Below are 27889 nucleotides of genomic sequence, written 5' to 3' on the forward strand. Positions count from 1 at the left end.
TAACTTCATCTAACTGAAAGTAAAAAAAAAAAAAACTGTATACAAAGTTTTTAAAACAAAAATTTAAATTTAAAAGGAAAAACTATCAAGTTTTTATAACTGATTATAAAATAATTAATTGATATATATTATTAAAAATGCTTTAATTATGAGAAAATAGGTTTTCATTTTTAAAGTCTATAAAAACTTTAAAAAGCCATGATGATTGAATACTAAAGTATTTAATGGATTTTTTTACATATTTAGCATAATGGTGTTTTAAAGTAAGTTTTAAAGTTTTAGTTATTTATCAAGCAAAAAGTAATGACAGTTTATACTTTTAATTAAAAAAATTGCTGAAAATTATTTATTCAAAAGTTTTTGTGATGTTAATTTCAAAGAATTGGCAGTTAAGGAATACAACAAGGTCAATTAATTTGAGTATAATGGAGATACAATACATCACACTGGATTTAAAGCTAGTGTACAGAAAATATATATTCTTTCAAGATCTTATTCGAGAGATAAGATAGCCAATAAAAATACTACTTATTGAATTGTCCTTAAACTTGACATGTATAACTTAAATTAGATCTGAAAATAGCATGGTATATGTTAAAAGAGTTTCAAGATTTACATACTGACGAACTTTGACCTGCATTACATCAACTGAGTGTCATTGCCAAGCCAATTAGATGGTCTTAAAATGAAAGAATTTAATCAATTTTACTACCAAGTAACTCATAACAGAATTCACAGAGTTAATTTTTTGTCCTATATTATTTAAATTTGGTAAAGAATTTGTTTTTAACAACCGGTAATTGTTTTAACAACATGTTAACAACATGGGGATTAATTAAACAACATTGAAACTCTTTCTTTTATAGATAAACCTTTTTAAAACAGTGAAACACTTTTTTTAAACATAATAAAAAAGGAGTTATGATACTAACATATTTTAAAATCTAACATTGCATTATTTATAATTCTTGCTGCATCTTATTCTTTTCTATATCTTTTTGCAATGTAATAAAATCAAAAGTTTTAAGCAAATATATTAATTTTCTTTTGAACTAAATAACTTTTTATTTTTTAAATAAAAAGTCTTATTTAAACTTGTTTTATTTTGCTAATAAACTTTTTATTTAATTAAAAAATATATATTACAGTCAATCTTTATATTATTTTATAAATATAGGCTAGTAAAATTTATAATTTATAATTCAAAAAAAGTCATGCTATCGGAAAAATCTGCCCACCTTTCTTGATCAAAAAAGGATGTAAGAAAGCTTAAATGTATTTAAATCAATATATTTCTGAAAAATTAAGACTGTAAAGATTACATATTAATAGGGAAAAAACAAAAAAAAAATTAAGTTTTACAGAAAATTCTGACTTTCTTTTTGATGCCTCCCATAAGTTTCTGGACAGAGTGATTTTTGTAAGTTTTAGCAGCGTAATCCCATTTTTTCTTCAAATCTGTAGCTGATTTTACTGTTTTTCCACTTAATTTCAATTTCTTTTTTATGATGGCCCAATATTTTTCAACAGGACGTAATTCGGGGCAGTTTGGAGTATTCATCTTTTTCAGAACCAACATCACTCCATTATCATCATAAAACTTTTGTGCATCTTTTGAGTAATGTATTGTGGCTAAATCAGGCCAAAACAATACTGAAGTACTTCTATGAGCTTTAATTAGTCGTTTTATACAAGAAAGACAACATTTCACATATTCCAAAGATTTCATTGTGCCCAAACAAACATGAAATGGCTATTTTTTGCCGCAAGAGCAAAGTGCCTGCCAAATCATCAATTTTTTCGAAAAATTATCAGTCATTACATACTTGTATTTATCACTCACATTTCCTCTTATTTTAGAAGCATAGTAGCCCAGGAATTTGTTTAAAATCCATTTTAACATAAGTTTCGTCATCCATCAAAATGCATCCACTATGTTTTGTTAACAAGTTGTCATACAACTTTTGAGCTCGACTCTTTGCGGTTGAATTTTGTTTATCGCTTCGATTTGGCATTTTAACTACTTTAAAACTTTGATATCCAAGTCTCTGTCGCCATTTGTGTACAAAAAAATTGGAAACCTTCAGTTTTTTCACTCGATATCTATCAGACAAATCAGGATGTTCTTCCAATGAAGTTTCCAACCGTTCGAGAGCTCTAGGATTTGCTGTGCATTTTTTTCTACCACTTCCTTGTTTTCTCTGAATAGTTTTCTGTTCTGTAAACTGTTTAAGAACAGTATCTACAGTTCTTCTTGATATTTTTAATGATTTTGCCAACTTTCTATTCGATAAATTTGGATTTTTTAAGTGCAAACTAAACAAAGATTTTTGATTAACAATCAAAAATCTTTGTTCAGTTTGCTCGGTTGACATTTTGAAACTAAATAATATTTTTAACTGTTTTTTTCTGCCAAAATGTTTTATTATACAAACACTACCACACAAAATAAAATAATTTAAAAAAACGACCGTTAACTAGCTTTACCACACCGGAAAAGGTGGGCAGATTTTTCTGATAGCATGCTTTATATATATATATATATATATATATATATATATATATATATATATATATATATATATATATATATATATATATATATATATATATATATATATATATATTAGACTGGGGTGAAAATAAACAAAAGCGTGAATTTCATCACAACAAACCACACTTATTTGCCAATACATATATGAAACCAGAAGCATTTGTAAAAAATAAAAATGCTTTACTGGAAGTGCCCCATTTTGACCCTTAAACATCAGACAGGTCCCTAATATTATAGAAAAAAAATTTCTTTAAAAGTATGTCATGTTGGGTCTCAAATGAAGTGAAATTTTATAAAATTTTCAAAAATAATAATAATTATTATTTAGATTATTAGTTTACATTTTAATGTGTAAAAACTGCCATATTTTAACATTTTGAAAAAAATTCAATTTTTTTCACGGTGTTTTTGAGTCAATTTTTTTTATAGATATTTTTATAAAACATGGTTATTATTTTTAAAATTTTTATAAAATTTTGCTTCATTTGAGACCCAACATGACATACTTTTAAAGAAATTTTTTTCTATAATATTAGGGACCTGTCTGATGTATAAGGGTCAAAATAGGGCAGTTTCCCATGTCTTATATTAATATTTTTTAAAATTTTTTGTTCATTTACAGTTAGACGCAACAAAATACTCTTTGATAGACCAAACTTTTATTTTCACCCTTAGCCTAATATATATATATAAGCATATATATACATAAATATATATATATAAATATATATATAAATATATATATAAATATATATAAATATATATATATATATAAATATATATATATATATATATATATATATATATATATATATATATATATAAAGGGTGTTTTTTTTACAGGTATAGAACTTGAAGTTAACAACACTGCTTTAACTGGCAGCCATTTTGTCAGTTGTCAAGTGATTTGTGTTTAGTTTGGTTTGGCATTTCAACATGAATAGACTGACACCTGAACAACACTTCCAAATTATGCAAATTTATTTTGAAAACAATAGTTCTGTTCGAAATATGTATCGAGCACTATGTCCATTTTATGATTGACATAATCCTCCATCAGAACAAATAACTTGATTAACTGTGGACCGTTTTCGCACCACCTTTACTCTACATGATAATGCGCACCCACAGAGACCTCATACAGTACCTACTGAAGATGCCATTGCTGCTGTAGAGCGTAGTGTAGAGGAAGACCCAAATCATTCTATCCGGCATCGTGCACAGGAATTGGAACTCTGTCCATCCACTTTGTGGAAGATTTTGCGTAAAGATCTTGGCTTCCGTGCTTACAAAATCCAACTCGCGCAAGAATTGAAGCCACGCTATCACTTTTTTATTGGGTCAATTCACCGAATGTACGCAAGGCGTACAACCATAATGTGCAGGAGCTGTGGTTTCAACAAGACGGCGCAACATGTCACACAGCTCGTGCCACTATCAATTTACTGATGGAAACGTTTGGTAACCGCGTAATTTCAAGATCCGGGCCCATGAATTGGCCAAGATCATGCGACTTAACGCCGCTTGACTATTTTCTGTGGGGGATATGTGAAGTCGCTAGTCTACGCCGATAAGCCCGAAACGATCAACCACTTGGAAGACAACATTCGCCGCGTTATTGCTGATATACTGCCACAAATGTTGGAAAAAGTGATTGAAAATTGGACTTCCAGATTAGATTACGTTCAAATCAGCCGTGATGGTCATATGCCAGAAATTATATTTAAATTATAATGCCAAAACATTATCTTTTGAATAAAGTCAATTGCATCGTCATTTTTAAAAAAATACCTTGTTTTATTCCATTTCAAAGTTCTATACCTTTAAAAAAACACCCGCTATATATACACACACACATAAACTTTATACAGTTTAATTGAACTGCTGAAAAACCAAAACTTTTTTTAAATTTAACTGAAACCAACTAATTTATGTTCAATAAAAAAAAAACATAAGTTTTTACGTAGATTATTAAAATTCAACCATTACTATGGTTACTTATAGTTTTCTCTTCTTTTCTTTTTAATTAATTTTATACCAAATTTACTTACATTTTTTATTTATGTTTTAACTGAGGATGACAATGAAATAGTTGAAAAATATTTTTTTTTAAGAACATGATTTCAACATAATTTATTTATTAAAATACATATTTGGTAATTTATAAAAGTAAAAAAACAAAAATTTTTTGAGACTATTAAATATTAGTATTTAAACTTTTTTTAAAAAAAAATTAAAAAAAAATTAAAATAAAAGATATCTTGTGTTCTACTTCAGTTTATTGCTTCTTTTAATTTTATGGAGACTTTGTTGACTTAGCAACTTGTATATTATATAAATACAAAATAAATGTATTATAAACAGAAAAAATATTCATGTTAACAAAAAAGTAATTTATAAAAATCTCACATTCTGTAACTGGTTGTTGTCTTGTTAAATCTTCTGTTGATAGCAGCTCTGAACTATACCCACCATCAGAGGCAGCACCTACACTTTCAGTTTCAAGTTGTATTAATGTGTTGACAATAGGATTAATGCCAACTCTTGAAAGGTCATCCTCACTTTCATTTAAAATTACTAGCTTTTTAGAATCATTGTGTGATTTTTTAAATGCATGTATAACAGAAAAAACAATGCGAGCTTTGTTCCACAACTTTTGTGGTGAGCTTCTTAACTCCTCTGGTTGCCATTCTCCTTCTAAAACTGCCTATAATGTTGTTTTATATTTTAAAAAAATTTAATGTTTTATAATAAAAAATTTAAAAACGAAATCTTAAACAACTAGTGCGTTTACTATGATTAATAAATTATAAATAAAATATACAAATAGTAACATGCAAATAATAGTAAAAATTGTAAATAAATAAAAATTGTGATAATAACCATAAGCTGAATAAATATGGCAATAAAAAACTTGCCCTATGATAATAACCCCATGTAACAGCATTAGGTTGCAATCCTATTCTTTTCATTTCAAATAAAACCTTAACAGCCAAAGCTGGATGATTGAATTGGCCAGACAGCTGCATCAAAACACGAAAGCAAACCTCAAATGGAAAATAATATAAATGTTTTTATGAAATTAAAATAAAAATATTTAAAAATTAAATTAAAAATATTTAAAATAAAATATATATAATATTATACATATATTATATAAACAAATATATACAAATATATATTTATATATATATATATATATATATATATATATATATATATATATATATATATATATATATATATATATATATTATATAAAATAAAAATATTTAAAAATTAAATTAAATTAAAATAATACCTCATCAGGTAGCTTAGCTTTTGATTTACTTATATTTTGTAATATCTATAAAAAAATATATATAAAAAATAATATCTATAAAAAAAATATCAACAATACAATTTCCTACATATAGATAAAGAACTAGTATTCAAATGCCCCAAAGTATTTTTTCCTCCTCCTCCTCCTCATCACCATCATTTTCATCATCATTTTTTTCATCATCATTATTGTCATCATCATCATCATCATCATCATCATCATCATCATCATCATCATCATCATCATCATCATCATCATCATCATCATCATCATCATCATCATCATCATCATTTTTGATAAACTTAAATGTGCTCTAAAAAACTTACATCAAATGCAGTGTATAACATACTTTTTTTGTCATGATGATACTTCACAAAAGCAGGGAGCTGAATGAACCATATTGTGTAGCAATGACCAAGTAAACATCTAGTATAGTTTAAAACATTTTTAAAATTATAAAAATTTACATATACAAACCTAAGCAAAACAAAACAAAAAAATTTATTTTAAAAGATGTCTTGCAAATTTAAAAAAAAAATCTAGATCATCATGTAAAAAAAAAAATTTTACCTTGCCCACATCATAGGACTGTTTGCCTGCTTTTTAGCACTCTATAAAATCAGTCATTGCATCAGCAAAAAAAAAAAAAAAGACAAAAAAAAATTTTTTTTTCGGTCATAAACAATAACTGTATATGCAAATCTTTTTAGAATCTAAAAATGTTTTACCACAGATCCTTGCTCTCTTTCATGTTTAGTGCGCCCAACAACAGGTGATCTTGGTGGTGTATTTAGGTGAGAGTATGATGTGTTATTAAGAGAGGAAGGTATTTGAATGAATAACTCAGGTTTAAACTTCGGGAAACCATTGTAACTAAAAATAAACAATTGTAAAAAGTCTAATATCTAAAATTTTAGTTATAATTCATTGCAACATATGTTGACTGTATCATTTAAAAAACTTATCAATTCTTGATAAATTATTTTTATGTTATTATGTTTTAATTTTGCTTATTATAAAAACTTTTAATTTTACTAGTTTTTATATTTCTAGGTATATTTAATATTATGTATAACTTATATTTTTCCAATGTTCTTATTAACTCATCGTCTCTGTCTTTTTGTTTGTTTGTGTGTGAGGATCAAATCTTGCAATCAATTTTTGAGTTACTTCCTGATGATAGATTTTCTTTAAATTTTGCATACATACTCTTGCTTGATGACATTACAATAAGTATGTTGATTGTTTTCATACTTGTACACGTGTTTAGCATATTTGGATAAGGCGTTGACTTGAACGGAATGTCTGTGGTTCAAGACCCACATCTTCCTGAACTATTTTGTTTTTTTACACACACATACAGCCAAATGTTAATAAAATAAAACAGTAATATCAGAAAAAATTGAATATACTAAGAGTCACAAATAATATTTAATGTAAATAAAATAATTGATTTTTAACATTTTTAAATTTCTTCACATGTTTTAAAAGAACTAATTTTCACAAATTTTACATTTTAAATAACTTACAAAGATTTGAAAATTCAATAATTTTTTGTTAAGTGCTTTGTTTGAAATATTTTTTTTTATAATTACAAAAATACTTTTGCATCAATAGTGAATATTTTCACTAGAAGAAAAAAAAATTACAAAATATAATTCTTACATATAATAATCATCCTTAGGCAATCCATTTTTATCAGGAGGTGTGACCACAACTGTTGTAAAACTGAGAAATAAAAAATAGTTTAATTAAATTTGAATTAAAACAATTTACAAAAACTTAGACTAGAGTATAATCTATTATTTTTACAATTATTCACAAAAACTTTAACCATAAATATTGTAAAAATAACTTTTAATAATTTTAAAATAATTTAAATAAAAATAATAATGTAATTATTAAATATTCAAATAGTTATTTGTTCTTAAACTCAAGTATGCAAGCAGTATTTTGTGACAAAAAATTCCTGTATTTTAAATATATATACATTTTGATATATAAAAAAACAAACTATTTATCATGAGAAATGTTTCTCAAGCAAACCTCAAGCCTAACACTCAAGACAATGTTAAAATTTAAATTTTTATTTGATAGTACCAAGGGTGGGAGGATGAATGAAGTGGATCAAAAGTGGGTTAAAAGGAGAGATGTAAAATGTGTTATTAAATGAAATGGAAAATTTAGAGTTATAATTTTAAAAGCTTTTTGAATTTTAAGTGTTTATTAATAAATTTTTGTAAATTAACATAAATTAACATAAAGTTCTAAGATTTATGCATACTATTTACATATTGTTTAAATGTAAACATAGATTACCTATTTGAAAAACGCTCATTGTGCAATAATCGTGCTGGCGTATCACACTAAAAAAAATCTTAATATTTTTTTTATATTTCTTTTATATATATATTTTTTTATCTATATAGATAACATTCTATATAGATAAAAAAACAAAAACAAACTAGTATCGAAAACAAAAAAGAGTACTTATTTTATTTACTACCTTTTCTTTTATTAAATTCATTATTTAAAAAAAAAAAAAAAAAGAGAGAATAAGTTACATGAAAGTTACATGAAATAGGGAAGCTGCCCAAATATATAATTAACAAAAACTAATAAATATTATAAAACAATAGATAACATTAAAAAAATATTACAAGTATACAACCCTCGAAATTAGGAAAAATGAGGTCAGCAATAATTTGCCGACCTCAATCGTTTAGAGGTCGGCATCAGGTTGGCAAAAATTATTTCAAACAAAAGTCTTACCATAAAAGATAGAAAAGAGGTCGGCAATTTTTTGCCAACCTTAAACACTTTCAGGTCGGCAGTTAGATTGGAATTGCCGAATGCCGACCCTAATTCCGAGGGTTGAGTATATAAATACAATAAGTATACACTAATGGCCATAAATTAGAGTTCACTTTTTTTTTATTTGTTAAATCCTGTTTGGTTAAAATTATTTAAAAAACTAATCAACTTTTTCAATATTTTAATTGGACTAATAAATAAATGTTTACTATTTAATTGAAATGTCATTTCCTCAAAATTTAACTTTCCACATAATTTTATATACATACATAATTTTATAATAATATTACTTAATTTTTTTGTTTTTTTTGATGTTGATCAAAAGTTAATGCTCACTGCTTTAGTTTTTAAATTAATGCAACATGCTAATAATTTTCTTTGATAATTTTTATTTTGTTTTCATTTGCATTTATTACCCCTGAATAATTTTTTAAAATAGTAAAAATAAAAACACAAATAAATAAAATAAAAAAATGAGCAAAGAAATGAAAGAAACTCCAAAATCATATTTGAGAATATTAGAATGAAACTCCAAAATCATATTTGAGAATATCTGAAAAAACATGTAATAAATCTGAATTTAAGATAGTCCTTGATTTCAAAGAAAATTCGTTAAATAGCCAATAAGTTAAATATTGCATATTCGATTGTTGCACCAATATAAATCATTTTGTTTAGGTTTATTTTTTGGAGTTACATATTGTATATATTTTACTCATAATATTTAAAAATAAAAAGAACAAAATACATTTTTGTTTCCATTTTAGTTTATTGTGAATTAATGATATATATATATATATATATATATATATATATATATATATATATATATATATATATATATATATATATATATATATATATATATATATATATATATATATCAGTGCATGTGATGAATAAAATGAAACACAATATCAACAAGCGCGATTATGCACGCTCGGCATCAAGTCTTCAAGAGCGATATTCAGAGTTGGGATTTAGTTGCCATGGGGCCATTCATAAATTATGTACACAAGTATAGGGAGGGGGTCATTCAAAAGTGTACCAGTGGGTATAAAGGAAAGGGTGGGCAATCTTTTGCATGAATTTTTTTAAAGTGAAGTCAGGGAAATCAGAAGAAAAAGCTTTGGTTTTTTAGTAAATAATATTAAATAAAAACAATGAAATCTCGCCATTTACTATAAGTTGACAACATAACATGACATAACATAATTATTTCCTATCAGAGTTAAATTAATATGCTTGATTGTGGACATTCAGAAACATTTTTAATGTTTGCGGACAACAGAAAAATGTTTAATTTAATTTAAAATAAATAATAGTTAATAAATAAGTAATATATAATAATAAAAATAAAAAGATTAGGAATATTTCTTTTATTTACAAAAGATGCGTGAAAAATTAAAAACAGTAATGCAAGAGAATCTTACGTTTTTACAAAATCTTGTGGAATAAAACTTTCGATTTTTCAAAATTCAATCAAGTTTAAATTTTTTATTTCCATTCATTGTTTTTACGAAACAGAAAACTGCATTCTAATTTAAACTGAATGCTTGATATAATTATAATCAGGTGAATAATTTGTTATATATACTTAATAAATATATAATAGACTTATACCAACATAATATATATTAGTGTTAGTATATATATACTTATAAAAATATAATATATAAATAACTTATATACTGACGTATATTTTGAGAAATGCGTTTGTGAAAATAGTGATGTTACACTTTTTCTTTTGTTAAAATAAAGGCGTTACATTTTTTCTTTTATTGTTTGTGAGCACACTTTCAAAAGTTTCAATTCAAAGTTATATAACAAATATATTTGTTATACATATTGTTAACTGAAACTTTTTTTTTTTTTTAGTTTTGTTTAGCTTAAACTTTTTTAATAAATAGACTTTAATATAAGATCGATTCAAAGATATCAGTGATGAAGTTTTAGTTTTATAAATTTTTTACGCTAGATATTTATTTATAAGATATTTATAAATATTACACTTGATATTTAATTTTTTAACATTTAGCTTTGGAATTTTCATTGAAGTGTTGTTAGTTTTGATATTTTATTACATGGACTTTTATGCAATTCAAAGTGAAAGTTCTAGTTAAGCGAAGTTTTTTGTCAAATGGATAATAAAAGTATAAATTAAATAGCATAAATTAAAATTAAAGTACACCACACTTAAATTATGTGTGACTTACTTTATTACAAATATAACTTCTTGATTTAACAATATGCAAACTCTACTGTTTAAACATATTTTGGGTTCAGAAAATTTTTTTTACTAAAAATACATTTTCTTTAAAACCAACTTATAATTTTTTTCCTCGCAAGTTCTTCAGATGAGCATGGTTTTTTACTCTTGTAACGAAACTAGCGAGCACTATTTGTTGCTCCCAGAAGGTCATTTAGGAGCGTGTTTCATGTGTGCAGAGTGATTGCTCCCGCTTCATCACAAGATCTGTATATATATATATATATATATATATATATATATATATACATATACATATACATATACATATACATATATATATATATATATATATATATATATATATATATATATATATATATATATACATATATATATATATATATATATATATATATATATATATATATATATATATATATATATATATATATATATATATATATACACACATATATACTCTCAAGTAATAGGCATGACTCATTGAGGGATGTTATATTTACAATTTCAATCAACCAATCATTTCAACTGACTTGACTTACAAAGAAAATTTAAAAGATCTACTTTACCGCCCAACTCCTCACTGCTAAAAGATTGCTTCTTGTTAATAGATTAATTAAAAAATCATTGTTATTTATTAGCAGGTTATTGTTAAAATATGTTTTTGAAATAAAATTGAACAAGACAAGAGTGCTTTTGTATAAACATTTATGTAGCTGTAGATAATAAACTGCGCCGAAGAATGAAGCCTTTTAATACCAGCATTTTGGCTCAGTGCAAAAATTATTACTACATTATATAACTAATTGGTTTATAATATGTTATAGAAATACATTTTAATTTAGTAATTAATTAATGATAATAATTATTATTTATATATAAGCAAACATAATTATCATTCATATGACATCATTTTCATTTTATTAAAAAACTTGTATTAGATAACATAATATAATTTATATTTATATAAATTATATAAGTATTATGTTACTATAAGAACATTATAACAACATATTATATAAAACTAATATGATATTGATAATTATAATTAATAATATTACAATTAATCAATATACCATATCAATATGGCAATATAATCAATCAAATAACAATACCTTATCAATACATTCATCAAAAAACATAAGAACTGCATCATTTGAAGATGATAATGAACGAATTTCAACAAAGTGATTAAACAACTGAGTTCTAGTAAGCAGCTGAAAAAATTTCTCAGTACCACGGGGGCGACTCTTCATAAAACCTTGGTAAAAATAAAAACTTTTTCTATCAAACTATCATAGTGCTTTGTGGTAGCACATATAAATTTTAATAAGTTATGGTGCTCAATAAAATGTAATCGGCAATTCTAAATTTCAACTAATTTGATTTGATTTGAACCAAACACAAACTTAATATATAAAAAATGTCTTTTTAATTACATCATTTTAATACTAATGATCAAACAGAGTTAACTATATTATCAAACTGTTAATATATAAAAAATGTCTTTTTAATTACATCATTTTAATACTAATGATCAAACAGAGTTAACTATATTATCAAACTGTTAATATATAAAAAATGTCTTTTCAATTACATTATTTTAATACTAATGTTCAAACAGAGTTAACTATTAAACTATTAATACCGGCTAGATCAAATAGAGTAGTTAAATCTCTTGATCCAATATTAGGACGTGATGTAATTGGAAGCAGATACTGACTAAAATAATAAAATTACAAACAAAGTTAAAAAGATAAAATTAAGAACATTTAAAAATAATTTAATGCTTAATTTCAATATAACAAACATACTCATAACCCTGAAGAATTTGGGCATGAAACCGTAAAAATGCTTCTTGAATATCTACTTCAATATTTTCCTAGAGTGAATTTAATAATAATAAAAAAACATTAACTTCATAGTTTCTGCAATTTCTCAAATAAAAAAATTATTTTTACTGTGGAAAAAAAAAAAGGTTAAACTAGCAGCAAAAATATTTCATCTCCTATAATTTAACCTAATGCACTGGTAGTAAGCGACCGGGGTTGATATTTGACCAGGGCCAGGGTCAAGGCCAGGGTCGAGGCCAGGGCCGAGGTTTGATATAATATAGCCGGGGCCAGGTTTGTGACCGGGGCTGCATAAATATTTATACATCCTAAAGTATATACTTTTTTATTCAAAATTCATGTCATATTTTGTATATATATGGATATATAAACATCATTATAATCAACATGATCATCATCATCCTCATTACCATCATCATCATCATGATCAGGCTTTTGCCATCCTCTTATGCTGTTTCTCTAAAATAAACAATCTAGAGCATTTTCTTTTCTCAACTAAAGCTCATTCATACAATATGTAAGGCCTTCTCTTTGAATTTTCTCACTCCTACTATTAGTTTTCTACTTCTACCTCTCCAAGCAATCAGAGGTTGTTGGCCTTTTATCAAGAAAAGAATAAATGGGAGTTTCATCAGCGACCAACGCCACCTTAGATTTGAGAATTTTTGGAAGATTGCTAATGTAAATTAAAAAGAGTATAGAGCCAAGGATAGAACCTTGAGGAACCCCTGAAGTTACAGGATATGAAGAAGAGTGCTGTCCATCGAGGACAACTTTTATACTACAGTTAGTAAGGAAGGATTCAATAATCTTAAAGATGTTACCAGACACACTGTAAAAAGAAAACCTATGGAGAAAACCAGAATGCCAAACTTTATCAAAGCCTTTAGAGATGTCGAGAACTCTAACTTTAACCTCTCCACTTCTATCTAATGCATGATAAAACCTATTGGGTATTACTGTTAACAAATCAGAGCAAGAAGACCAAATTCCATATTTATAATCAGAGAGTAAGTTATTAGATTCGAGAAATGAGATTAAATGTTTATTAATTAAAGACTTAAAAACCTTGCTTATGATAGTAAGAAGACTAATGGGACAGTAGTTAGATGAGTCAGATCGCTCTCCAGAATTTTTGCAAATAGGGATAACAGGTGCTGCTTTCCACTTAGAAAACAAGACTCTGATAAGCACTTGTTAAATAGTTTTAAAAGTATAGATGATGGCTCTGAAAAACACTTCTTTAAGACTATAACAGGTATGTTGTTTGGACCACAAGCTGTTGAAGAGTCTTAACAAGAAATCACTTTAGATACAGAAGCTGGAGTGATATGAAATACAAGATTTCATGACCTGAGAATAGCAGGCTTTGGCATTAGATAAAACCTTTTTACAATGGTTTCTAGTAATAATAAACAGTGGTCTGTTTTCTGGAGAATTGTTCTGCTGATAGATATGAAAGTAATGGTTATGATTGGAAATTGCAAAAGCACAATGAGAGGAAAACCATAGAGAAGAATTAGTTTTGATTTGTAATTGTCAAGAGGGAACAAAGGATTCCATGCCAGCCTGAGTCCAAGAAGTTACGTAAGAAGCAGATTTGTCAGCAAGAAGATGAAAGATTTCTGCCCAAGGGCCATCACAAAGAAAATCACGGAAAGAGTCCCAGTCAGCTTTAAGGTAGTTGTAAGAGGTACAATGAGAGGGGGATGACGAAGTAGAATGAGATAATAGTTTTAGAGAGATCAAACTGTGATCAGAAGCACCTAAGGGTGAATATGGAAAAACTAAGCACTGATAAGAAACAAGACAAGTAGAGAAGGTAAATGATTTGAATTGTCTGGAAAGAGAGTTGGAAAGTTGATTATTTGTGCTAGAGATTGAGAAAGGCAAAAGTTGTGGGCCTCAACACCTGCAGAGTCACTGACACTGAGCCAAACGATTCAGTTTGATGAGCATTAAAGTCACCAATGATATTGGCTGACAGTTAAAGAGAAAGGGCTCGGCCAATTTGATCAGAAATATCAAAAATATACATTGAAAAAAGTGAAGTGTTGAGATGAAGGAGAGTGATATAGAACAAAGAGAAAGGTTATAAAGTGAAGTGGTGCTATATGAAAGCACATATAAGAATAGCCTGTGGATTTAAACCTAGTTTCCCAACAAATGGGTGAGTTCTTACGAATATAGATGCCAAGACCAAGCATGTGACTATTGGAATCTTTACAAATTAATAGAAGATAACCATCAACACTAAGATCACAAGATGAGACAGCCAAACTCAAATTAGTCTCACAAAAAGCAAGCAGGTCTTGTGAACTTTGCAAGAGATAAGACTCAACAGAAGAAAAGTTACTTTGAAAACCACGGATATTAGTAAATGATAGATTTAGAGAGCTTGGTGATGACAATGGTTTTTTGTGCTTTGTAGTTTTTGGTAATTTAGTCATTTTTAAATTTGTTAAAGTACCTGACTCAAAATACAGATAGTACTAAGTACACTATTAAATAGTCCAAGCAATTGCCTCAATACAATTAATAAACCCTAAGCTGTAGCAAAAGGTTCCAAAAGTGGCCTCAACAATTCACACCATAAGCACAAACAGGGACATCACCCATGCGCAGCATGACCCTGTTAGTAATTTGATATTTTACAGCTGTTGATGCCTCTCTGAGAGCTACCACAGTGTTCGGAAACCTGATTATTAGCTGTCCTCAGAACCATATAATTGAGTTTTAGAGCTGTACCTTCAGTAGGAGATAATAGAATGAGTTGCCTAGTCATAAAAACAGAGACACAAGCAAAACCCATGCATTGAGTAAAAAAGATCCAGCATTCAACATCCAAAACTGGAAAAAATGTATTGAAAATACATCTATGCCAGCCTAATAGATGGAGGAGTGCGAGGCTGGTCAACAGATAGAATCTGTTTACCCCTTAATAGTAAAATTCCTAGCCTGGAGCAAGTCAATTTTAGTTAAGTTATATTTAGACATGAGATGAGGTGAGATGTGTGTGTCAGTGTAGAATAAAGAAACTTGCCACCAGTGTAACCAGCTATTTTTTAGCTTGACATAGTGCAGGCAGAAAATTTAACTAACTTATGTGTGCTAGCAAAAAACTGGAGCAAAGAATGTTGATAAGATTACAATATAGAAAAGCTGCATTAAAGGGGACTACAATATTCCTAGTCAATTGCACTGGTCATGGCAGTTATTAAATTTTAAACATATACATCAATGAGAAGATAAATTTATGTGCCCTTAAAAAAACCAAAAAGAATACAATATTAGGAAAACTACATTAAAGGAGACTGTAATATTCCCAATTAACTTTATGTTCAAAACCTTGGTGGATTTTTTTTTGGTCATTAAGAAGCTCCTAGAAGTCCTTACAGTCTTATTACTTAGCACTGCAGAAGAGCATTTAACAAGAAAGTTCACGTCTTCTTCCTTACGACTGTTGCTTATTGAAATAGAACCAGCATTGAACATCTGACCTCTTGGTTGTAAGCCAGGACTCTAACCATTGCACTACAACTGCTTTATTTATGATTTATAATTTTTTCATGCTATAAAACTTCATCAGGCAAAGGGAGCCAAAAAGCAAGTAGGAGATGCAATTTGTTTGCTTACACTAGTAAAAACAAAGAACATCTAATGATAAATAAAGAAAAGATGGCTCAGCTTGTTTTTCCATATCTCTAACACACTAACTTTTGTTCTTCAAATGCTACCTAAATAGCAAAGCTTCAGTTTACTATAGCTTTTATGAACATGTCTGAAAAAAGGGGTGGGGGAGGTACCCCCCCAACACACACTCATAGAATTGCTTTTGAATCTATATTCACTCCAATCAGGCAATCAGTAAATTTAATTTCAGATAATTCTTGTTCTTGATTATATTTATATGTTTATAAAATAATAAAAGAATCTATACTTGGTTTCACAATAAATTATTTATTGAAAAAATTGAATAAAGAAAAAATTGTCCATTTTATTTGGAAAATCATTTGAGGCCAAAGGATCTCCACTCCTTGGTTTCCCAGAGACCTCCAAATCTCTAAATCTGGTACTGTATAAGGCTAACTTAAAACTTTACATTTTTCATTATTCATCTATTATTTCTGTTTTTAAAAATGTCTAGATAAAAATTATCATTTTAAGGACAAAATGAAAGTGTGCAGAATATATTAGGATTGTGCTCATTCTAAAATGAACTTTATAAAATTTAATGATGTAGCCATTTAAATACACTTACCTTTCTTGAAACAGATACAGAATCAACATTTAAGGGAGCCATTTCTACAGCTGAATTATTATCTTCATTTGGAACTTAAAATATAAAAAAACTTATATCAACTTAGTTTGTAAACAAGAGATTTCTGATTTCAATAAAAAAGAATTAAAAAAACTTTTAAAACAAATGATTTAATCAATAAAACTATTTGTTTGAATATATTCAATAAAAGTATTAGTTTGCATTTATTCGATAAAACTGTTTTTTGAATTTATTCGATATAAATATTAGTTTGAATTTATTCAATAAAGGTATATGTTTTAAATGAGCTTATTCATTCTAACAAGTTTAACCAGTTTTAACCAGTGTAACCAGATTACCCAGTTTTAACAACAAATGAACATTTACTATATACTCTTTAACTGACAACAATAAATAAAAACGTTGTTTTAAAAAATTTATAAAAGTCAAAAACCCTGCAAAAAATCTATATTTAATTGCAACCATGGCCTTGGCTAAATAGTGAAATTAGCCAGGGGTTAATTATTATAACATTTTTTTACACTAGACTATAGATGATTTTTAAATGAACAGATGTCTTGTTGGTAACTTCAAGAACTATGTGTAACTCCATGATTGGCAAAAAATACCGCAAACTATTATTTCATCAAGAAGATTTAGTAGCCGGAGGCTTATATTATAGGCCATATATTTTGTAAATTCCTCCCAAGACTTTCTATTTCTTTAAATGAACATTGAGATCTTTCTAACGATAAGTCTCTAAAAAACCCCTTCTCCCAGGTGTCTTAAATTTTCCTGACATCTTATTTTTGCAAAATTGTCCCAGAAGTTTCATACCAAGGACAAAAATATGTCGATGCCTAGTCCAAAAAATATCAACTGCCACTGTGAAAACAACAATTTTTGCTGTTAAATTTGCTTCAAGTTTGACAATTTTTTTTACAAATTCAACAATTACCATGATATCAGGTTCTTCACACTTAAATCATGAAAGACTTGAGAACACCCAACTTTTAAATAGGAAAGTTGCTTTGTTTGTTGCTTTTGGAAGGTCGTGTTTGTCAAAAATGTGTTCAACCAACTAAACAGCATCATTTTAGGAAATGACTGAGCGCTGAGCATTTCCACTTTGTTAATAACCATTTACATCAAATTAATTTTAAACCAGTTATTATTGCCATTTTTGGGTGAGGATTTACAACAGTTTCATTTGCGTAGTGTTTAGCAAACATAATAACTATTTCTTAGCTGTTTTTAATTGTAAATTTTTGTAGTAAACTTTTCTCTCAGTGCATAGTTTTCACCATAGTTCACACCAATTAAATAATTAATTTGTGCACTTAAGATGGTTTAAGACCACTGAGAAAACAAATTTCCATTGAGTTATAAAAAAATATAGTTATAAACAAATAAAAAAGAGTTGCCTTATGACTATATGTTTATTAACTATAGTAATTTCCTTGACTAGTAGTACAACCACTTAAGTACAAACCAATAGTAAGTAGAAATCAAGTACAAACAATAGTACAACCACCCGAGCCTTGGATAGGTGAAAATGGGCAGTGAATTGTTATATTTGGGTAGTGAATTGTTATATATGGGGAATGAATTGTTATTAACTTTTTTATTTCATAAAACCTATTTATGGAATAAAATATATAATGTATCTTATAGATATTTAGCAAAACTATATTTTATGTGTTCTTTCTATAATCAGTCATTTACTAATGCTTAATATTTAAATAAATGTGCATAATATAATAATAATAAACAATAACAATAAAAAAATTAAAAAATAATAATAAATTCATATAAAACTTGAATCATTTATTAATTCCATTTAAAAATACCATTATGCAACTGTAAAAATACTTCATCCAATTTATCTTTTAAAACTTTGCATGGTTTCTAAAATAAAATTCAACAAATACTAGAGTTGAAAAAAGAGTTTATATTTAAATTACTATGGAAACACCTCTTCAACTCTTACGTCTTTCCAAAACAAACTACTTACCTTCGGTAATGATTTCCAATTAATTTGCTTGAAATCTCTTGTTTCACTTGCCCTTTAAAACATGACAAGTTAAAAAATAAAAATGGATATTTAACACAAAAACTTTTTAAAAACAAGTATAGAATATGAAAAAATGTCAATGTTAGTTTTTAACATTTATTAAATTAGTCTTCATTATTAAATTTTTATTATTTATTATTAAATTATTAAATTAGTCTTCATGAAGTGTAAAAGTTAGGATCATATTCCAACATGTAGTCCTAGATGTGCTATGTTTGCTTATTCAATACTAATGACAAAGTGTGACAAGCAGTGCTAAGAATCAGTATGTGTATGTGACCATAAAAAAATTCTTTAATTATCATCAGAAAAAAATTATTTTCATAAAAATTTTTAAGTGTCAAATATATAGTTTTACCACTAACTATAATTAACTCAAAATAATTTAACCAATGATCCACATAAAAGTTGATTACTAATTTTATCCATTATAAAAAAATAAAAAAAATTAATTTCATTAATTTCATAGAAGTTCACCTAACTTTAGTACAGTTGCTGTACATACACTAGCATTGGTGGTGCTAAAATATGTGTGCAGTCATAAGCATTTCCACACACACATACTTTGTAAACACTTTTAAAATTTTATACCCACATTAGTATTGGTGGTGCTAGTGTCTGTGCAACCACATACATATGTCCACAAACATATACTTTATAAACAGCATTTCATTTTATCATTAGTCACTTAATAAAGTTTTGAAATTTGAAAAATTTTTGTAATTGTTAAAATTATATAACAATTTTTATTTTAAAATATAATTATTACTATTTGTCAAACATGAATGATAGAATAAAATTATCATTAAAAAATTTTTTTTTTAAATGTTTTTGAAAAATATGCATTTTCAATAATAACAAAATAAGTACTGTGTAATCATATTTGTGTCAAGATCTACACATGTCACATCACACGGTGGAGATCCTTGATCAAAGTAACGTGAATCAATTCCTAAAATACATTTGTTTCATAATTTATCTAAATAATTTTATAGGCTTATTATAATAATTTTATGCTTTGTAATTAAAATATAACGATAGCATATTTAAAAAATATGAATTCTTACCATAAATAAATGGAAAAGGGGCAGAAAGAACATCTGCTAATACTAAAGGACACAGAGGAATATAAGGACACTTCCATTGAAAGGGAAATATTAACTGAAAAATATACATATTATTAACATAAATGTATAATATGAAAATTTAAGCAAACTATCTTATCAAAAGTTAATAATATACATACCGAAGTAAGTGCTTCTCCAACACTGGTTAGAAGTGCAGGCCGCAGTGAATGAACAAGTATTTTTTGTTCAGTTAATATACATGCAAGAAGAGTTAGAGTATTTTCAGTGCCAAGACAACGAAGTAACGCTGTATAAGAGGCACCACTAGATTACATTAAATAACATTTAAAATTTATATCAAAAAATATATGTATATAAACACACATATAAATAATAAATAAAATATTTTATTCAACTTTGAATTGCATTTGTAACAAATTAGAACTAAAAATTAAAGATAGTATTCATTGGCCCTCAGAATTAGAAAAAAAAAGGTCGGCATTAATTTGCTGACCATAATCAGTGTGAGGTCGGCATCAGGTCGGCAGAAAAAATGTAAAATAAAGGTTTGACCATAAAACATAGAAACGAGGTCTGAGATTTTTGCTGACCTCAAACACTTCTAGGTCGGCAGTTAGGTCGATATTGCTGAATGCTGACCCTAATTCCAAGAGTAAATTCATATAGTAGGAAAAACACAATAAATAAGCAAGTTAATCATGTTAAAATAACTCTTACAATTTCAAAGAATTTACTGGTTATATTTTTATATTTGATATGGGTTAAAATAATTTTGAATTAATCTTTTTGTATACATAAGAAGTTTGTTATCAATTTTATGGTTTTTATTATGTTTTTTTTCTCACAATTACATACTATATTATATCATTTTTATAGGATATATTTTTTACTAAAATATAATGTATTTAGGGATAACCAAAATGGAATGCACATACAATAACTGCAATAGGTAGAACATGCAGGGAGTGTACATATATCAAATGAAATTAGTAGAACATGCTGTGTGTATACATACATGAGTGAACATACATCTAATGACTAAATAGGTAAAATAGCAAAAATATGCAAGAAGTGCCGCTACATTGACTGAGGGTTTTGGTTTGGGCAGGCAATCTATCAATTCACAAAAAAATGTTTTTTTAAGTTTTTAATTTTTTCCAAAGCCCCCCCCCCCCCCTATCCAACTCAGAATGAACTGGATGATTTGATCAGACATCCTACTAAATTAGAAGTTGAACTTCTAACATTGCAACAGAAAAAATGGAACTTGCTTACAAAAGATTGAAAAGATAATTCATAACATTCATAAGCTAAAAATATAACAGATAATAAAACCTTGTGGAAGACAGTGAAACTGTAATTGAAGGAGAACTCATCTCCAAATAAAAATAGCCTCTTTAGCTGTAATCTTTTCAATTTTGGGGAGTTGAACAACATTAAAAAAAAAAAAAAAGTAATAAATAGATAAGATAATAAATAATAAATAGATAAGATAATAAATAATAAATAGATAAGATAAACTTGTGTCTGATATTTATAATGCATATTATAGAAATAACATTTTGTATTTGTATATTAAAATCAAATTTGAAATTTTTGAAAAAACCTTATCTATGATCCATCACAGAAAATTCTATATTTAAATACAAAACTTTTAAGTACTATTCAGATTAAGGATTTAAAAAAAATAAAGCGCCATTTTCATTCCAACATACCATGGCCGATGACACAGGTTTTGAAGTGGAGGGGCACAATCATCAATTTCTAAAAAAAATCCTCTATATCTAGAATTTTCTAACAAAATAATAAAAAAAATGTCATTTAGAAAAAAAGTAGTCCCCTGGCTCCCTCACTTCCCGTGTTGTCAGCCATGGATACAAACATAAAAAAAGGGGCCGGTCATATTTTATAATTAAATAAATCTAAAGCACAACAAAAGGACGATATACCAACTAAAATAATCAAGGATAACAATATTTTTTCTGAATTTATTTATGAAAACTATAACTACGCTGTTTCTAACAACATTTTTCCAGACCTATGAAAAAAAGATGATATTACTCCACTAAATAAAAAAAGCTTCTAAATAAGATAAAAGCAACTACAGGGTTTTTCATATATTTAAAGTATATGAAAAATGTATAAGCCTTTTTTGAAACCATATAAGCCAGACATCAATTTGGTTTTTGTAAAGGTTATAGTGCCCAACAATGTTTAATAGCAATGACCAAAAAAAGAGGGAAAAGCCTTAAATCAAAACAAACGTTTTGGCGCATTACTAACTCTCTCTAAAGCTTTTGATTGCATATCCTATGTGTTATTAATTGCCAAACCAGAAGTTTATGGTTAATGTATTCTTACCTAATAAATAAAAAACACTGATGTGACATATGGAGTTCCGCAAGGTGCAATTCTCAGGCCTTATTTATTTAACATTTATATGTGACTTATTTCTTTTAACTTCCTAACGTTGATATTGCTTGATAACAACATGCTTGATATGCAGATAACAAACAATAAAACAAAAAAAAGTTACTTTAGTAATTTTTGACCATAAAAAACCCACAAATCAATGGTCAGTACAGTTTTAAAACAATGAAATAAAAGCAAACCCTAATTAAAACTTGATAACAAACTATTCTTCAAAGAGCATGTGAATTCAAAAAACAAATATGCCAGCAGAAAAGTAAATGCACTTTCAAGAATCGCATTATATGTCTTTCATTAACAGAAACTAATACTTTCTACATCAAACTTCCCCTACTGACTATTTATATTGATGTTTTACAGTAAGAATCTTATAAACCAAATCCATGAGAGAGTTTTGAGAATTAAATACAGAGACTATGAATCTTCATTTCAAATTTTCTTAATAAGTAACGGTACTTTAACTATACATCAAAAAAAATTGCATTGTTTACATACTACATCAAAATCTATAACTGATGTTTTTAAGTTTCTTAAAACAAACCAGAGATATGAAATACCACATTCCACCTATATTTGTAAATAAAGTATGGATTGGAATCTCTGTTGTACTTAGGGTCTAAAATTTGGAAACTAGTTCCAAAGGAATGCAATATCTCTTCATCTTTAAAGAAATTCAAAAAATAAAAAACTGGATATCAAACTAATCCCCATGCAAACTATGCATGGTTTTTATTAAAGTTATTGGATACTTTAATAAAACTAAAGTAACATCTTTGTATTTTTATTAAATTAATGTCATTTTTGTTGTTTTTCTGTTCGTTTTGGTTAAAATAATTGTTGTGCAATTATTTATTTTACAACATATATTTATAACAATTTATTATAACAACTTTTGAAAGATAAGTACTTAAATTAGCCAACTATAGAGCTACCTTTGTATCAATCATGTGTCAACTATAAAATAAAATTTTCTCTTGCTTATTTTGTACAGATGAGAACTTGAATTACAAGGAGAATATACCAAACATTCATGTTTCTTTTGTTTCTAGAATAGTTAAGTCAATATTGAAAATTACAAAATAATTGAGTGGCTGTAAGCTTAATATAATTATTGAACTTCAACCCAGAAACTTAATGTAAGACAGTTTTTAAAGTGTTCCAAGAGTTGTCTCTACCACTTTACATTAAGTTGGGAGAACAGTTTGGAAAAGCTTTGGACCATGGAGAAAAAACAATTCAAGAAATTAGACTTATATTTTTAAAACCATCTAATAATGCAACAAACAGATTAATTAAGTGATAAATATATTATATATATATAAGATTCTATTATTCACAAAAAAATTTTTTTATTTAAAACTAGTTTAATACTTAAAATTTATCAGTGGTAAATTATGATGAATGAAAACAATTTTTTCGGCTGAATTTTTTATATCAAATTTTTTGATAACTCTTTGGTTTGAGAAATTTGATACATTGTTCCATTAACTCCCATTGAGCAAGTGTTAAATTGCTTAAAGAATCATGATCAGTAAGACAGACAACAAGACCGCTCGCTTTAGCTCTAATAATCGCTCCAATAAATAGTATGTTGAATTCCAGCGTGTGCTTACATCTTGTATTAATTCAAGGTCAGGCAGTTTAAGTTCTTGACAAATACTTTTTTATTTTTCTTGTGCTATACTAGAGTGGTTAAAATGGGTGACGATTTGTCTTGCAGCAGATAACACCTGTGTTATTTCTATTTGAGAATTTAGCAATGCATTAACAGCCAGTTGTAGTAAATGAAAACACTTGGCAGAATCATATTCTGCATCTAAACACCTTTTATCATATTGGCTCCACTGTCATGGACAAGAAAATGGATCTTGCTATGTGAAATGCTCCATCTTTCTGCAACAGTATTGAATTCTTTTGCGATATTGGTAACAGTATGTGAACCAGAAAACGGCTTCTTCGCTAAAACTGCATGTTAAAAAATAAAACCTGGAGATATCCAATGCCCAGTAAAACTTAAGAAACTTTGGTTGTTGTGCTGACATGTCCACATGTCAGATGTCACGAATACTACTGTTGCTTGTGAAATACTAGCTTCAATATTAGAGCAAATTCTATTAAATATTTGGGGATTTTTTCTCTGTAGGTGTGACACATGTGACAATATTTTGTATTGCGGTACTGCCTTTTTCCAGCTGTCTCTTTGTGAGTTAACTGTTTCTTTTTTAGCATACCTGTTACTGTGGGTATATTAGAGTCGGCATAAGTTAGTGAACCGTCACTTTTATTTCCTCTTGGCGGCGGAGTTTTAGTTAACTTAGCGTACTGCTTAGAATGTTTGTACTGAAGGTGGTTTTTCAGAGAACTTGTAGCTGGAAACAAAAAAGAGTACTTAAACTTAAATTAAGTAAATAAAATACCTACTGTGCAAAAAAAAAAAAAAAGGAATAAAAAAACAGGAATAAAAAAATTACCAGCATAAATAATTTATTTTACTAAAACATATTTAATTAGTTATAATAAGTAATAGTTTTACTTACTTGCTTTCCTTTCTTCTCCACCACGCAAGATCTTGCTTTTACATAGCAAACAAACTACTAGTTTATTGCCTTCCTTACAAATTTTATAATGTTTCCAAATAGGTGATTTTTTATTAAAAGATGCTATTTTTAAAGCTTTTTGCAAACAAAAATTTGAAATAACACAACTTTTGTAACGTATTGTAGTTTTTCGCAAGCAACAATCGAATACGAAGTCTTTTATGTTCACTAAATTTTTGGATTAAAATTTTTAAAGGATAATTAATTGTTAATGTATTTATACGGTTTTTAATAAAAATATTTGAGGTCTGTAATTTAAAATAAATTATCGAAATTGTAAATAAATGAATTGCATTTAGTAAATTCAATTCATTTATTTACAAATTCTAGTGACATTTATATTATAAATACATTAGATACTAATATATACTGCAAATAACAAAATTTCCACTAAATGCTTTAAAGCTTTAGCAAACATAGTAATTACCACTAAATGATCTTAACTATAGAATTATACTTTTTGCGCAAGTACTTAATGTATCGAGTTGTAAGAAACACAACCTGTAAGAAACAAAGTTCGATGTAACAAATAGTTCACAAATGAAAAAACATGCCTAAACATGCAAATAAAACAAATACACGCAATTACCCATAGCGTGATCACGGTATTAACTTTACTAATTCAGGTTGGAAACTGTCATCCGTGAAATTTTCTAAGTAATACTGAATATTCGGGTGTACAGTATTTTGCAAAATCACTATTCATGGCATCATTAATGAAGAGTGGATATTTGTTAGTCCTAAGATAAACATCATGCTCAAGTCTGAAAGGGTTAAAAGTGTGATGACTCCAGTTGAGAGAAATTCCTGGTATGTCTTTGGTTCTATAGTTTATATAGGATATAGGTTTCTATAGGATTTTTAGGTAACCATTATAATTACAAAGATCTAGTAAGTATATTTAACAAAGATAAGATATATATTAATAACCCATATATCTTACTAAAATTAATACCATATATCTTAATAAAAGTTAACATCAGAGTTGTTTTTTTTGTTTCACTTTTGTAACTGTTGTTTTTTGAACTATTTTTTAAAATATGCTTTACAATCGGTAAAACAAAAATAAAATATCTTAATAAAATATCTTAAAGTATTAAATAGAATGTCTTAAAAAGTATTGATGCTGAATTAAAACTGATTTAAATTTTCAAAGACCAGTGCTCATACCTAGATTAAAAACAACCAAGAAATTTCAATAAAGTAATACAAAACATAAATACATAATGGTACATGGTGTAATTTTACATGGTCTAATTTTTGTATGTATTTATATGATAATATATTCATCTTATAAAATTATTTTTATTATTTATCTTTAGGGTGGTCACAAATTTGTAAACAAAACATAATACCTTACAGGTAAAGGACCATTAGAAGGCTCTGTAATTTCAAATCCTTCATGAGTCATCTAATTAAACATAAAAAGCATATTTATTCTTATATTTTTAAAAATGACAAATAAAGCAAGATTTTCCTAATAACGTAATATATAAATGTAATTCAGAAAAACTTTATTTATAAAATATCAAAAAATAACTTCAACCTGTACAAACACTCTTGGTTTTCGAGGAGTTGGAAATGGTACATTGTGCATAAAATGAGAAATGTACCTTAATCAGAACAAAAACCTAACTAAATTATTTTTTAGAAAAAACATGTTGCAACCTCTTAGTTGCAAAACAATAACAATAAAAAATATGTTTAGTGTTACCTTTCGATAGGAATATTTTGTTTGCCAGATACACTTATTCTGTAGAGTGCCATTAGAAATCGTCGAAATGCATCAAAAAAAGGATAACGAGATAGCAAACAAATACATTTGTTTGTTTGAGCCACTAGACGTTGATCTTTATAGTTCTAAATAAAAAATGTGAAAGAAAAAATCAAACAGAAAATAATAATTTTAATAATAAAACAAATAAATTTATATTTAACGACCTTTTGCTGTTGAAAAAGTAGAGCGTTGACTTCTTCAGTAAAGTTTTCCTTTGGAAACTCTTCAAAAAATGTTACTCCAGCACCATATATCTTAATAAAAAAACATAAAAAATAAACTAAGTTTATGGACATTTTTTAAAACATTTTGTTTAATAATTTAAAAAATTTAAAATATAATTACCTTTTCACCTTTGGCATCTGTCAGAGCAAAGGTAGAGAAAATTGGAAGAGGAGGTTGAGCAGTCTCTGGCCAGCATTCAATAACTGCACCAAGCGGTAAGCAAAAAAGCTGGACTGAGTCTGGAAGTGGATAGTCTTTGTAATCTGTTGTTGGATACTTGCTAATTATTTCTAAAGTAATAAAACCTCTCTAAATTTAATGTTTACTAAGCTGATAAAATATGATAATAAAACATGACTTTTTTTTTGTAACAATGTGTATGTTCAATGTGTAAATAAATTTATATATATATGTATATATTTACATATATATATATATATATATATATATATATATATATATATATATATATACACACACACACATATATATATATACATATATATATATATGTATGTGTGTATATATAAATATATATGTGTATATATATATATACATATATATATATATATATATGTATGTGTGTATATATAAATATATATGTGTATATATATATATATATATATATATATATATATATATACATATATATATATGTATGTGT

At 26.9% G+C, this 27889-nt stretch overlaps 1 protein-coding gene across 2 annotated transcripts in view; it reads right to left on the minus strand.

Annotated features, from left to right (window-relative positions):
* LOC100214671 (C-myc promoter-binding protein) overlaps window positions 1–27889 on the minus strand; it is a 49063-nt gene that overhangs the window by 13136 nt on the left and 8038 nt on the right. The window contains exons 4-25 of one of the 2 annotated variants that reach the window (XM_065816646.1): window positions 27346–27515; window positions 27165–27254; window positions 26938–27083; window positions 26770–26836; window positions 26579–26634; window positions 20355–20499; window positions 20176–20269; window positions 19979–20060; window positions 19049–19100; window positions 18885–18942; window positions 17035–17108; window positions 12735–12802; window positions 12569–12642; window positions 12036–12181; window positions 8196–8242; window positions 7542–7604; window positions 6605–6749; window positions 6447–6487; window positions 6203–6302; window positions 5856–5900; window positions 5473–5601; window positions 4964–5261 (exon numbers count right to left, since the gene is read on the minus strand). In XM_065816646.1, the coding sequence (XP_065672718.1) occupies window positions 4964–5261; window positions 5473–5601; window positions 5856–5900; window positions 6203–6302; window positions 6447–6487; window positions 6605–6749; window positions 7542–7604; window positions 8196–8242; window positions 12036–12181; window positions 12569–12642; window positions 12735–12802; window positions 17035–17108; window positions 18885–18942; window positions 19049–19100; window positions 19979–20060; window positions 20176–20269; window positions 20355–20499; window positions 26579–26634; window positions 26770–26836; window positions 26938–27083; window positions 27165–27254; window positions 27346–27515 (2190 nt within the window). Of the gene's footprint in view, window positions 1–4963; window positions 5262–5468; window positions 5602–5855; window positions 5901–6202; window positions 6303–6446; window positions 6488–6604; window positions 6750–7541; window positions 7605–8195; window positions 8243–12035; window positions 12182–12568; window positions 12643–12734; window positions 12803–17034; window positions 17109–18884; window positions 18943–19048; window positions 19101–19978; window positions 20061–20175; window positions 20270–20354; window positions 20500–26578; window positions 26635–26769; window positions 26837–26937; window positions 27084–27164; window positions 27255–27345; window positions 27516–27889 lie in introns of both variants that reach the window. The other variant, XM_065816647.1, reaches the window with a different exon arrangement.

This window comes from Hydra vulgaris, chromosome 13, assembly GCF_038396675.1.
Source record: "Hydra vulgaris chromosome 13, alternate assembly HydraT2T_AEP".
Lineage (NCBI taxonomy): Eukaryota > Metazoa > Cnidaria > Hydrozoa > Anthoathecata > Hydridae > Hydra > Hydra vulgaris.